Source organism: Danio aesculapii, chromosome 11, assembly GCF_903798145.1.
Source record: "Danio aesculapii chromosome 11, fDanAes4.1, whole genome shotgun sequence".
NCBI lineage: Eukaryota > Metazoa > Chordata > Actinopteri > Cypriniformes > Danionidae > Danio > Danio aesculapii.
Window position 1 is genome coordinate 6,320,012 of NC_079445.1, and position 13,611 is coordinate 6,333,622.

The following is a 13,611-nucleotide window of genomic DNA, read 5'->3' on the forward strand; positions in this document are numbered from 1 at the left end:
ATTATATAATTAGTGTTAATTAAGTGCATGAGTGTTTCATTTTTTTGCTAACGACAGTATAAAGAAAACATGCACAAACTCATGCATATCACTTCAACTGGGTGCTCAGCCAAACAGCAAAAAGTGCTAAATATATATATTTAAAAAAGGCGGCTACACCGAAGCTCCAAAAATACTGATACAAGGTGTGTAACGTTTGGAGCACACGGCTCTTTATCAGCCAGTGTTCATCACAGTAGATGCGTTCAACATGAAGCACTGCTGCAGCCGTTGATCAACGAGATTAGCCGAGCGGGGGCGGAGTTAAAAACGGAGCCGTCAAGCCGGACATTACGGGGCTCAAAGTTGCGGCAGTCATGAAGACCGATCACATGACGTCATCATTTATTTATTTATCGCAATAACAACAAAAGATTTACAGCACAAATAAAACAGAATACAGTCTCTACAAACTATAGTTCGTTTTTTAAACAAGGGAATTATGAATTAAATTTAAATAGCCTGTATACAAACGCATGAGAAATAAGGGGAAAACGAGAGGGTATATAACAAGGAAAAAATATCCATGAATAAGCCTGTTAAACACAAAACAAGAAGCATAAGTTCATAAGGAGTTGAAACATTAGTCTTTAGGGTACTAGATGTTGAATGGTATGTCAATACTGTTCCAGTTCTTGTTTGAATATGCTAAAAGGGTTTACGTGTATTTACATTTATAGATATAAAACTTTCCAATATATATTACTGTAAAACTCAAAACAAGGTGTTTTGATTAAGTCCAAAACAATGATTAAGATTGTTTTGGACTATGAAAGCATTTTTAAAATAGTACTTTTATCCAAATAAATTTAACAAAAGGACCAAATAAATGCTCCTCTAAGCTACACTTAGTAGAAATTTCCACAAACGAGCAGGTAGATCAATGCCACTTTTAACATTTCTGCATAAACGGCTTGATAGGACATAAAATATTTTAAAATCATATATTTTTATATTTAATAAAATATTTTAAAATCATATATTTTTATATTTAATAAAATATTTTAAAATAATATATTTTTATATTTAATAAAATATTTCATAATCATATATTTTTATATTTAATAAAATATTTCATAATCATATATTTTTATATTTAATAAAATATTTTATAATCATATATTTTTATATTTAATAAAATATTTTATAATATATTTTTATATTTAATAAAATATTTTATAATCATATATTTTTATATTTAATAAAATATTTTAAAATCATATATTTTTATATTTAATAAAATATTTTAAAATCATATATTTTTATATTTAATAAAATATTTCAGAATCATATATTTTTATATGTAATAAAATATTTTAAAATCATATATTTTTATATTTAATAAAATATTTTAAAATCATATATTTTTATATTTAATAAAATATTTCAGAATCATATATTTTTATATTTAATAAAATATTTCATAATCATATATTTTTATATTTAATAAAATATTTTAAAATCATATATTTTTATATTTAATAAAATATTCATAATCATATTTTTATATTTAATAAAATATTTCATAATCATATATTTTTATATTTAATAAAATATTTTTTTTTACTTAATTTGTTGAAAAACCTTTATATGGGTGTCAGGATCAATGATAATTATTTTATTACAAGACTTATTTGAATTAATATTTAGGATATTTACTAAAAACAGTCCGTATAAAAATAAACCTATGCAAACAATCTAGTTATTATGAACAAATTATTTAACAGAAGATGATACTGTTGTAAAATATTTGTAGTCTTTTAATCAGCATGATGTGTACAAAATAGAGATGGCATAAAAAGTGAATTTTTTATTTTATTATTATTTTTTTTTTAAGACGGAAGTTGTCCAGTGATAAACCCGAAACACACATGGTTGTTGTCATGCGGTGAAAATCGTGTAATATCGGTGTCGTCATCGCAGTCGCTCTTCAGACGCTGCACCGGCTGAGTCTGCTGTCTGATCTCGGAGCGCTGTACTTTGATGCCACAAGTGACAGTCACGTGGCGCAGCATCAATCCGGACAAATTTTCTAGCCGGCTTGCATCGTTTTAAAACAGATTTGAGCCTGCGCAGCGCTGCATGAAGTCGAACGCACCTAGTATGTTGCTGCTTTTGTACACCTTGCAGATCACATAAAGGTTTTTGGCTATATTTTGGATTTTGTTGTATTTCCTTGTAATATTCTGTTAAGCTTTCTTGATTTTGTGATGTAATATTAGGGTCTGTTTCTGTGATCTGTTGAAGTCAGAATTATTAGCCCCTCTGTTTATTTTTTTCCCCCAATTTCTGTTTAATGGAGAGAACTTTTTTTTTCAACACATTTCTAAACATAAAAGTTTTAACTCATTTCTAATAACTGATTTATTTGATCTTTGCCATGATGACAGTAAATAATATTTCACTAGATATTTTTCAAGACACTTCTATACAGCTTAAAGTGACATTTAAAGGCTTAACTAAGTTAATTAGGTTAACTTAACTAGGCAAGTTATTGTATAATGATGTTTTGTTCTCTAGAATAATCCAAAAAATATAGCTTTAAGGGGCTAATAATTTTGACCTTAAAATGGTTTTTAAAAAATTTTAAACAGCTTTTATTCTAGCCGAAATAAAACAAATAAGACTTTCTCCAGAAGAAAAAATATTATCAGACATACTGTGAAAATTTCCTTGCTCTGTTAAACATCATTTGGGAAAAGAAAAAGAATTTAAAATGGGGGCTAATAATTCTGACTTCAACTGTAAGCCTTGTACAGGTTTTCACAGCCCACCTACAGGACATCAGGGAAAGTCATGTTTTTTAAGCGTCATTACAGGCTGTTCACATATGGGGTATGTGCACACGGACTTCAAATATCTGTCAGGCAGCCCCAGAGCTTCCCGTTAATTGTCATCCCATACAAAATCACTGTGTTTAGGATCTGATTTCTTTAAAAAGCAGTGATCTTCACTGCCTGGCTCAGATACGACGTGAAGTGAGTATCAGACCAAACAAGAAGCACTGCATTAAATTATATTTTTCCGCACCTTGTCTTTAAAATAGAGAAATTAATTTTACCTCAGTATTTTCAATGGAGTTTTTACGCTAGCCTGCAGCTAATGACAGAGCCTGGGTTTAAGCGGTCTGTCATCTCTTTTTACACTTCAACAACCAAATGAATGCTTACATTAACTGAATGTATTGTTATTACATTACAACATCGATGCTGTAAAAAGAACCTTATGAAATTGAAAATACTCACATTTAAGCTTTCATCAGAAGTTCATCATTTGGCTGAAAAACCCTAGCTGCGCATAAAGCCCATTGACCATAAAAAAAGCTAAAGAGGTGAATATTGCAGTCTTTGTAGTGGATTTTTTGATTGGGACTGTTAAGTAACCTCAAAGATGTGCTTAACATTAAGAAAACTGCATAAACCACAACACCACAGCATTACGTGCAAATACAATCAAGCCATTTTAATTGAATTAATATCCCATTTGACACAGTATGAAGATTCCTCTCTGATTAGATGTTTGTCTCCATTTTTTTAATTATTTGCATGTTTAATTATTTGGTACAGTTAGATTATCATACATCATTGACCCTTATATTGTGATTGCCGTATCTAAACTGAAGTTCTTAAGCATTAGCCAGGGAGGTAAGTCTTTATTTATTTATTAGCAGTTTAAAAAAGCTGAGATATAAGATATATTATAAAGGGAAGACAGTGTTTCTCGGGTACGTCTGTGGACATGAAATATCTATAATTATTCTCAAGTTTAAGCAGAACTCATTCTGCCTGATCTGACCCATAGGGTGTTAGTGGGTAGTCCTTAATGTCAATTTCATACCCAAGTACCTGAGAAACATTGGATAAAGTTAATAAATAGAAGAGTCCATGAATATAGCACTTGTCTGGACTACGGTCATGTATTTGGCCTAAGTAAGAGTATCTTTTGTGAGGTGAGGGCTAAAGTTTCTGAAGGAAGTAAATTCCCTCTTGCTAGTTACGACCTCTTGTCCTTTGTGCAGGTTGAAGTGAAGAAGGCGGAGCCACGGGATAGCAAAGCTCCCGCCCCTGGTCAGCTGGGAGCCAATCAGTGGGGGCCTCGAGCCATCATAAGCGCAGCCAATGGCTGGGCAGCACAACCGGCCCCAAGCTGGCAGCAGAGCTACGGGCCTCAGGGTGAGTGACACTGTGGGCCAGAACTGTGGCAGCAGGAGCGTAACGCGCCTCACCCTGAAAAATGATACAGAGAGCCAATGGATATCAGTGACGCTTTGCTGTAGGTCAGCCTGCGCTGTTTGTGCCATCTGGCTAAACCACACTGGCTTTGTCTACTACGCAGGGGGGAACATTTTCACATTGATCTCACCCAAAATATAAGCCTGCTCTGCCTGGCGTGAGTTCAGAAATGTCATGCTTTAATTGAACGCCTTCTGGCTTCACCCCCATTAGATAGATGTACAGTTCTGAATGCGTTTTCTATTTACAAGTGGTGTATTTCAGTAATAGTGTGCTGGTTGTGACGTGTGTTTATTTGTTGTCTTTCTCTCTCAGGTGTTTGGGTGTCTACAGCTCAACCGCTTGGTATGTTCTGTTTTAATATTACAGTTTGATGTGGTTATATTGCAGCATTGTTTTATTCGATGGTTTTATTCATCCTAAAACTAAGCTGATTTGAATTTATAGTTTAGTATGATTCACTGACCAAAGCTCCATTGATCAAAGCAATCAAATATTATTAGTATATAAAATAACTTTAATATTTGAATATAATAATTTAAATATTAATATTGGCGACACGGTGGCTCAGTGGTTAGCACTGTCGCCTCACAAAAAGAAGGTCGCTGCTTTGAGTCCCGGCTGGGCCAGTTAGCGTTGCTGTGTGGAGTTTGGGTTTATGTCGTCCGAAGACATGTGCTATAGGTGAATTGATTAAACTAAATTGGCCGTAGTGAATGAGTGTGTATGGGTGTTTCCCTGTACTGGGTTGCAGCTGGAAGGGCATCCGCTGTGTAAAACATATGCTGGATAAGTTGGCGGTTCATTCAGCTGTGGCGACCCCTTATGATTAAAGGAACTAAGCCGAAGGAAAATGAATGAATGAATATATACATCACATGATCCTTCAGAGATCATTCTAATATGCTGATTCGATGTTCATTAATTTAATAATTCTTATTGTTGTCAGTGTTGAAAATAGTGTCCTTTAATGGATTGAATATTAAAATATGAATTCAACTTTTATTTTGTTATAAATGTGTTTGCTGTAATGTTTGATTGTAAATGCGTCCTTGCTGAATTCACTTAATTAAAAATTCTGCTGGCTCTAAAACCTGGGCGATTTGGGGGAAAATATCAATTTTTTGACAGATATCTTGACAGATTTGATTTGTGATTTAATTTTGTAGTTATAATAATCTGTATAATAATAATAACAATAATCTGTATAATCTGTAGCTTTTTACTGCTAAAATGCAATGAGTGTTAGTTAAAAAAAGGAACTGAAAATATACTTAAACTTTTATTCAAATTTGTTTTTAAATATTCAGAAATTAAACACAAAATTTTCTGTAAAGCAAACAATAAACACAAGTAAAAACCTGTGACTTTGAAACCGAAATATTCCTATATTACTGATGTCTTATTCTTCTCGTTATCATCCCTCACTTTCCAGTTTGATTGTTTTTATTGTGGGCTTTCCACATAGTTCGATTATGCAATTCTGATTGGGCAGAACGAAAGTGTGCTCACTCAATTGGCTAGTAAGACTATCACATACAGATGACAGTCACGCTCTGGGTGGAAATTTTTTTTTATAATACATACAGTTGAAGTCGAATGACAGTTAAATTATTAGCCCCTTGTTTATTTTTTTCCCCAATTTCTGTTTAACAGAGAGAAGATTTTTTTCAACACATTTCTAAACATAATAGTTTTAATAACTCATTCTAATAACTGATTTATTTTATCTTTGCCATGATGACAGTAAATAATATTTGATTAGATATTTTTCAAGACACTTCTATACAGCTTAAAGTGACATTTAAAGGCTTAACTAGGTTAATTAAGTTAACTAGGCAGGTTAGGGTAATTAGGCAAGTTATTGTATAATGATGGTTTGTTCTGTAGACTATCGAAAAAAATATATAGCTTAATAATTTTGACCTGAAAATGGTGTTTAAAAAATTAAAAACTGTTTTTATTCTAGCCAAAATAAAACAAATAAGACTTTCTCCAGAAGAAAAAATATTATCAGACATACTGTGAAAATTTCCTTGCTCTGTTAAACATCATTTGGGAAATATTTTAAAAAGAAAAGAAAATTTAAAGGAGGGCTAATAATTCTGACTTCAACTGTATATATTTCATATCGCAGCCTCTTGCGATTAGCTAATCGCAATGTTTCAAATTGCGATTGTTATTTGATTTCGATTAATCGCACAGCCCTAGCGTGCATGTGTGTATGAATATATATTTCTTTGTAGAAACTATTTGGTTAATTGGATTCATTTTAATTTTCTGAATAGGTTTTTCAGAAAACTAAAAAGGTTTGGTATTTTTTGTGTGTGTAGTTGGTGTGCTTGGCATTAAAGGGCACCTATGGTGAAAATCAGCTTTTGTAAGCTGTTTGGACAGAACTGTGTGTAGGTATAGTGTGTCCACAGTCATACTGAAGTGATAGAAACACTAAGTCTCTTTTTTTTTCCTGACGTTAAAATAGGATCAAAATCCCTGCAATTTTGAGGCCCACCACAACGTGACGTAGCAGTGCAGTTTCCCCACCCACCAAATTGATTGACAGCCGCGATCTGTTCGGCTAGCTGTGATCTGCACCTTAAGAATGAGTTTTACAAGTTTAAAACAGTGCAAGTTTTTAATAAAGGCAGTAAAATCATTGTAATTCTTCACCACAGCCGCATGTATAACAGAAGACGCTTCAATCCTGGTTTGTTGTTGTTAAATCAGGTTTATTTTGTACATTAGCATAATGGATATCCATACAGAAGTACATATTATTGTGTATCCTGTCATACTTGCCGTGCAAAAACAGTGCAAAGCTAAACGTGTGTGTGCGCACGTCATTGTGTGTCTCATCATTGCAGAAAGGCTTGAATTACCTGCATGACAAATATATCAAACAATCATTGGGAAGGTTTTTACTGTAGTAAGGGAGATCTGCTTCATTCTTGTCAGTCGCTGTGCTGCTTATCTACGTGAAGGCTACACGGAGCAAGACTGAGAGATGGCTCCGACACACACGTGGGAACGTTGGGTGGGAATAACCAGCTAATTTGCATTAAAGGCAACAAAAACAGATACAATGTCCTAACAGCTCAAATTTCCCAGATTCAGAAAGGTCTAATAAATAATCTGATGGGTGTTTTGAGCTGAAACTTTACAGACACTTTCTGGAGACACAAAAGACTTGTCTTAAATCTTAAAAAAAGGGGTAAAATGGGTGCCCTTAAGGCACAGTGGACTTAAAATGTTTTGACTTGATAAAATGTTGAGTGAAATGTACAAAACCCTCTCTGTGTTTCAGCAGGGTATGGACCTCCTCTACCCGCCGGCCGTGGGGCACCCGCACAACCTCCTTCTCCATTTAATGCATTTCTAGTTGCAGCGCCACCTACAGCGGGGTTTGGGGCGCCTCAGGGATACCCCCAACAGGGCTTTAGCACGCAACCTCAGTTTGGTAGGTCGAACTACTTACTTGGGTTTGCATTTCTACCACTAGCTAAGTTTCCATCCAAAGTTGCACAAAATTAAAATGTTGCTTACCACTTCTGTGACTCAAACACTGTTTCAAGCATAAAAGAATCATTTTTTGATAAACTAGCACAATGTACACTTACCGGCCACTTTATTAGGTACACCTGTCCAACTGCTTGTTTATGCAAACTTCTAATCAGCCAATCACATTGCAGCAACTCAATGCCTTTAGGCATGTAGACGTGGTCAAGACGATCTGCTGCAGTTCAAACTGAGCATCAGAATGGGGAAGAAAGGTGATTTAAGTGACTTTGAACGTAGCATGGTTGTTGGTGCCAGACAGCTGGTCTAAGTATTTCATAAACTGCTGATCTACTGGGATTTTCACGCACAACCATCTCTAGGGTTTACAGAGAATGATACGATAAAGAGAAAATATCCAGTGAGCAGCAGTTCTGTGGACACAAATGCCTTGTTGATGCCAGAGGTCAGAGGAGAATGGCCTAGTTGGAGCTGATAGAAAGGCAACAGTAACTCAAATAACCACTCGCTACAACAGAGGCATGCAGCAGAGCATCTCTGAACGCACAACACGTCCAACCTTGAGGCGGATGGGCTACAGCAGCAGAAGACTATAAACACGCCATAAAGCGTGAATCATCTCAGACTGGTTTCTTGAACATGACAATGAGTTCACTGTACTCAAACGGCCTCCACAGTCACCAGAGCTCAATCCAATAGAGCACCTTTGGGATGTGGTGGAACGGGAGATTCGCATCATGGATGTGCAGTTGACAAATCTGCAGCAACTGTGTGATGCTATCATGTCAAAATGGACCAACATTTCTGAGGAATATTTCCAGTACCTTGTTGAATCTGTGCCACGAACTATTAAGGCAGCTCTGAAGGCAAAAGGGGGTCCAACCTCGTACTAGTAAGGTGTACCTAAATAAAGTGGCCGGTGACTGTATGAAGAGAAATCACTTCATCTCTTCTCCACTCAATAGTCAATTGTAGAAGCTGTAAAGTTGTTGCACCTCAGAGAGTCATGCAGAAACAAACTCTGTCTTGTGTTTGGAGGCAGTTTCTGATGTTAAACGAAAGTGAAAATGATTGTGTAAGAAAGTTCTAGGAGGTAACTACAAAATTCAAGGGCTCACCAGTTAATCTAGTTATCTAATCACATCATCTGTTGATTCACTTCATCTAAGGATTTTTTTTGTTTGATGTGCATCAGTGAATTTATTCAGAAACTGTTTCCGTTGTAAATGATATTTGTATATTTTGTATGATTAATAATATATCTGATTCAAATGTACACATATATTATAATGGGCAATTCTAGAATTTATTTTAGTGTTTTATGAGTGAATGAAAACCTAGCTATTGCGAAACCTAGTAAAATCGAAGTATTTTGAGTTTAACATGTACAGTGCTTAGCGTAAATGAGTACATCTCTCACAGATCTCGCTTTTAAGTTAATATTTTCTATAGGACACTTTACAATAACATATATGCGCATATATATATTAAATTAAGCAATACCAAAGCCAAAACTGGAACTAATCTAACAAAAAACCAAGATCATGGTCCAAAAATCAGTACACCTAAATGAATGTTATAAAATTTGCATGATCAGCAAAAATCAAGAGAAACCTAAAAATACATTTAATTTAGTTGAAATTTTGCAGTTTGTAATAACTGGTTTGAATTTAAATGTATTATCTTTCTATTTCTAAAGATGCTAGGTGACCCAAACCTCTTATTTTAACGAATATAACTCTTTAATAAAACAGTTTTATTTACAAAAATATACTAAGAAATGGATAAAGTTATACATTTTCTATTCAAAACCAGCAGATTATACTATGCTTTTTGCATGTCATGTACTTAATGTTATCTATCACAATATATCGGCGGACATATCAATATCGGCCGATAAATGCTATTTTATATTTTAGCGTTTTCGATCCGATATCAAAATTCGGATGATATCTTTAATGTGATAGATTATGTAATTGTACAGTTGTAAAGTTAATTAAATTAAAGTTAAAGTTAATTAAACATCGTTTTGTTATTTAACCTATTATTTTATGCAACATTTGGCATGCTGATTTATGTGAAATAGTAAATATAGGTCTATATAATCACCTTGCAATTTTGAAATTATTACTTTGAGTAGGCTATTCAGTTCATAAGATCAGTTCAAACTTTTATTCACTGTTGTTCATTGCAAAAAAAGAAAATATTTTTAAATATTTATATTTATTGGCTAATATATCGGTTATCGGCCTCCAAATCTGAAGAGTTATCGGTAGACCCACACGAAATCAGCAGATTTCCGCAGATTTTTAGCACAACATTGAGTCTATGTATTTACTTGTGTAAATGTGTGTACATTTATATTTATTTAGTTTTTATGTAGTGTTTTTTTTTTAACCCAAATAGGGACTAAACGTATGCTGTGTGTAGTTTTTCTGTAATTAATAACATATCAGAGACTAAGGGTCTGTATGTGTTCATATATGTTGAATTTATTTATTTTATATAATTGCAGACGTTACAGTAGGCTATTTCACACTATCATTGATCTGCAGTTATAATCAAATGATGTTCATAGAAAGGTTATTAATGAACATTTATACACAATTATTTAAGTGTATGAAGCCTCTGTTTCGCATGATATGGGAGCGACCTGTTTGGCTTTACTTTGACATTTTCTCGAGCGAGAATGAGCGAGCAATAAACATTTTTAAATGCCATCATTGTGTCTATGTATTTGCTTGTGTAAATGTGTGTAAATTAATTTCACTAATATTATTGTGATATAATAATAGTAATGTTAAATGTTCATATGATTTATTTACAATACAGTCTGTTAAATCATATTTTCTTTTAGTCTTTTAATAGATATATTAAAATATTTAGTAGATATATTATATGATAGACTTGCTTTGTTTATCAAATGAGTGGATCTCATTGGATTTGCATTGTAAACATTAAATAAAAGTTAAAAAGTTGTTATTTTTTTATGTTATATATTAAGTTTTTACTTATGATACTCCCAAAATCATTCCACATAAATCCGCAGATTTTTTACTGTCTGGCCCTAGTTATCGGTTATCGATATCGGCCCAAAAATCCATATTGGTGCATCCCTATCAATAATAATGATAATAAAAAAGATCATGATTTTCAAAAGGTGGTGTCCTCATTTATACTGAGCACTCTGAAGATGCACACAAAGGGAAACTTTAAAAGAAATCAAACAAAATTGTCATGATCGCCACATTGTTGTTTCTCACATCTTTACCAACACAGGATATAGCTTTGGAACACCTCAAGGTGACCAGTTTGTAGCACAGGGAATGCCTCCCCCTCCCGCCACGCCGGGCGCAGGGCCTTTAGGGTTTGCTCCTGCAACGACTCCCTCTCAGGACCTGAGCAAAGCCGCCCCAGCACAGCCAGATTTCTCCTACAGCCAGTATGGTAAGAGTGCACGAAAACACAGCAGCCAAACCACTGCAGATGTGCTGTAGCCCATCACAGGGCTTCTGCTTCCTGTTCACATGCCTGAACGGCCATGATGGCATCACATACACATGCTTCCACACTGACCCTCACCCTGACCCTTTACCCTTCAGACTTTGATAAGTGCTCTCTGAGGGTTTATCCAGTTCTGAATTAGATCATCCTGTTCTGCAATGCTGCTTTTGACCAGTTGACGCTTCATCTAACGCAGACCAGGGTTTTCCTCTGTAGATGTTGCAGTGATGGATGGTGGGGGTGCCAACAGGAAGTCATGTCAGATTTCAGTGGTAGATTTAGATACATATATTGAGAGACGCACACTTAAAACTCTTGATGCAGGTGTCAACACAGTACAGACAAAATCTGGAGCACCCTTTAGAGACTTAAATAGAACCGACTTTACAGAAATAGTCACACACCGCTGGTCGATAGAAACAGCCAGAACTGAAAGCACCTAGAGGTCAGCGAAGATGTGGGACAGTGGAGTTTAATCAGATTCAAATTTAAATAATTCAAATTTAAATTTTAATCAGGGCTCCGACCCGGTTCAAGGAACGGAAATGAAAAAAGGGAAACTAATGACATTTTGCAGGAACAGAAACGAAAAAAAATCAACATCAATGGTTCTTAACAGAAACGTTTACTGTTACACGGTTAATAACGTTATTTCAACACAATCTCACGGCAATTCGTAACTTTTTGATTTAAGGGCTAATTCGTACGAATTCGTACGATCTAATTCGTACAATTTAGTACGATTTGCTCATCCGCCAATGATGGTTGGGTTTAGGGGTGGGGTTAGGTGCCACGCCTCCTTTTTAAAATCGTACAATTTCGTACGACTGAACTCGTACGAATTCGTATGAATTAGCCACTAAACTGTCAAAACGTAAAATACTTACGTTTTCTCGTGAGATCAGGCTGGTTATTTTATCGTTCTCTTTATTATATGAATTTGGGAGGCAAAAAGCATTAGTTTAAAGCATGTGTATAAATGATGCATACAACGTGAAATGCCCGCAAAGCAGACGTCATAAGCGAGAGTCGTGTCTGATGCGACGAGCTTGCCTTAAAGGTTACCTGCTCTTTCATGTACAAAGGTATGTTTGGGTTTAAGTTATTGCTATTAAAACTTGTATTTATACGAAATGAATTATTGATTGTCGATTGTTTTTAGATGGGTCTCCATAAAGAAAATCCTCTGATAAATCGATCTGTAATATTGAAGGATGAGGGACTGATCATAAACATGATAGATAAAGTTTTGAATGATGATATATTATCAAACCACCCAAGCATTTTCCATTTGGAGAATTACATCAGTTAATAGCTTAGTCCTTATAAACAGTCCATTAATAAAATACATTATTTACAAGGCTACTGAAGAATTAACCGAATATGCAATATGATCGGCAGTAAAATAAGGTAAGCGCTCGTAAACTTTTTTTATATAAACTATTACATTTCTGATAACATTAAAACCAAAATACAACTCAATGCATTTTTCGTTTGATAAAAATATACGGAAACAAAATAAAATCAAAACATGGCTAGTTTGAAATTTGTTTTAATATTAATGAAAAAACACGCTTAGACTATTTAAGCTTAATGGCTATACGCTGCCAATAGGCCATTAATAAATACTATTTTACTTTGTACTGGATTATAATGTATATTTTACAATAAAAACTAAATATAGCATGTCATTTAAAACAAGTAATTCATAACACATCAGAACTGTAGGTTGGTCAATAGCCTACATCACATAATTGAACTAATATCTCAGAGGGAGATTATGTTAGCCTAATTTGAGAGATTTAAAAAATAAAAGGCACTTTAAAAAAGGAACAACACCTGCCGCTCGGTACCAAGGAGTGGGGCTGTGTGCGTAGCGCCTTTAAGCAGCGTGTATCAATCAACTGCTGCTGCTGAGCAAGAGCGCGCGTATATGTGCAAAGCCGGTATAGATATAACCAAAAGCAAGTTCATATTGTAAATATTTCTTTAACGATACTTATCGAAAATGCATTTAATTTTACCCCTCGAATAGAATTTTTAGTTGCACCATTAAGAAATCTGCAATACTTTGTAATAAAATAACGTTCTTAACGTTTTTTTTTTTTCTAGAAAACCGTTTTCGGAATGTTTTGTTTAATAATGAACGCAAAACAGAACCGAAAAAAATATCAATTCTGCTCGGAGTGAACTGATTGGTTTTTAAGCCCTGCTTTTAATGGTGCTAAAGCTGATATTATTGCAGCTATTATTACCTCAACATAAAGTTAAAAGTAATAATGGCCCATTTTCACTGAGTGGTACGGCACCGTACGGTTTG

At 34.3% G+C, this 13,611-nt stretch overlaps 1 protein-coding gene across 6 annotated transcripts in view; it reads left to right on the forward strand.

Moving 5' to 3' along the window:
- dazap1 (DAZ associated protein 1) overlaps nt 1–13,611 on the forward strand; it is a 42,931-nt gene that overhangs the window by 17,470 nt on the left and 11,850 nt on the right. For 4 of the 6 annotated variants that reach the window (XM_056467963.1, XM_056467965.1, XM_056467967.1 and 1 more), the window contains exons 8-11: nt 4,058–4,211; nt 4,587–4,616; nt 7,576–7,728; nt 11,067–11,234. In XM_056467963.1, the coding sequence (XP_056323938.1) occupies nt 4,058–4,211; nt 4,587–4,616; nt 7,576–7,728; nt 11,067–11,234 (505 nt within the window). The remainder of the gene's footprint in view (nt 1–4,057; nt 4,212–4,586; nt 4,617–7,575; nt 7,729–11,066; nt 11,235–13,611) is intronic. The other 2 variants (XM_056467964.1, XM_056467966.1) reach the window with 1 other exon arrangement.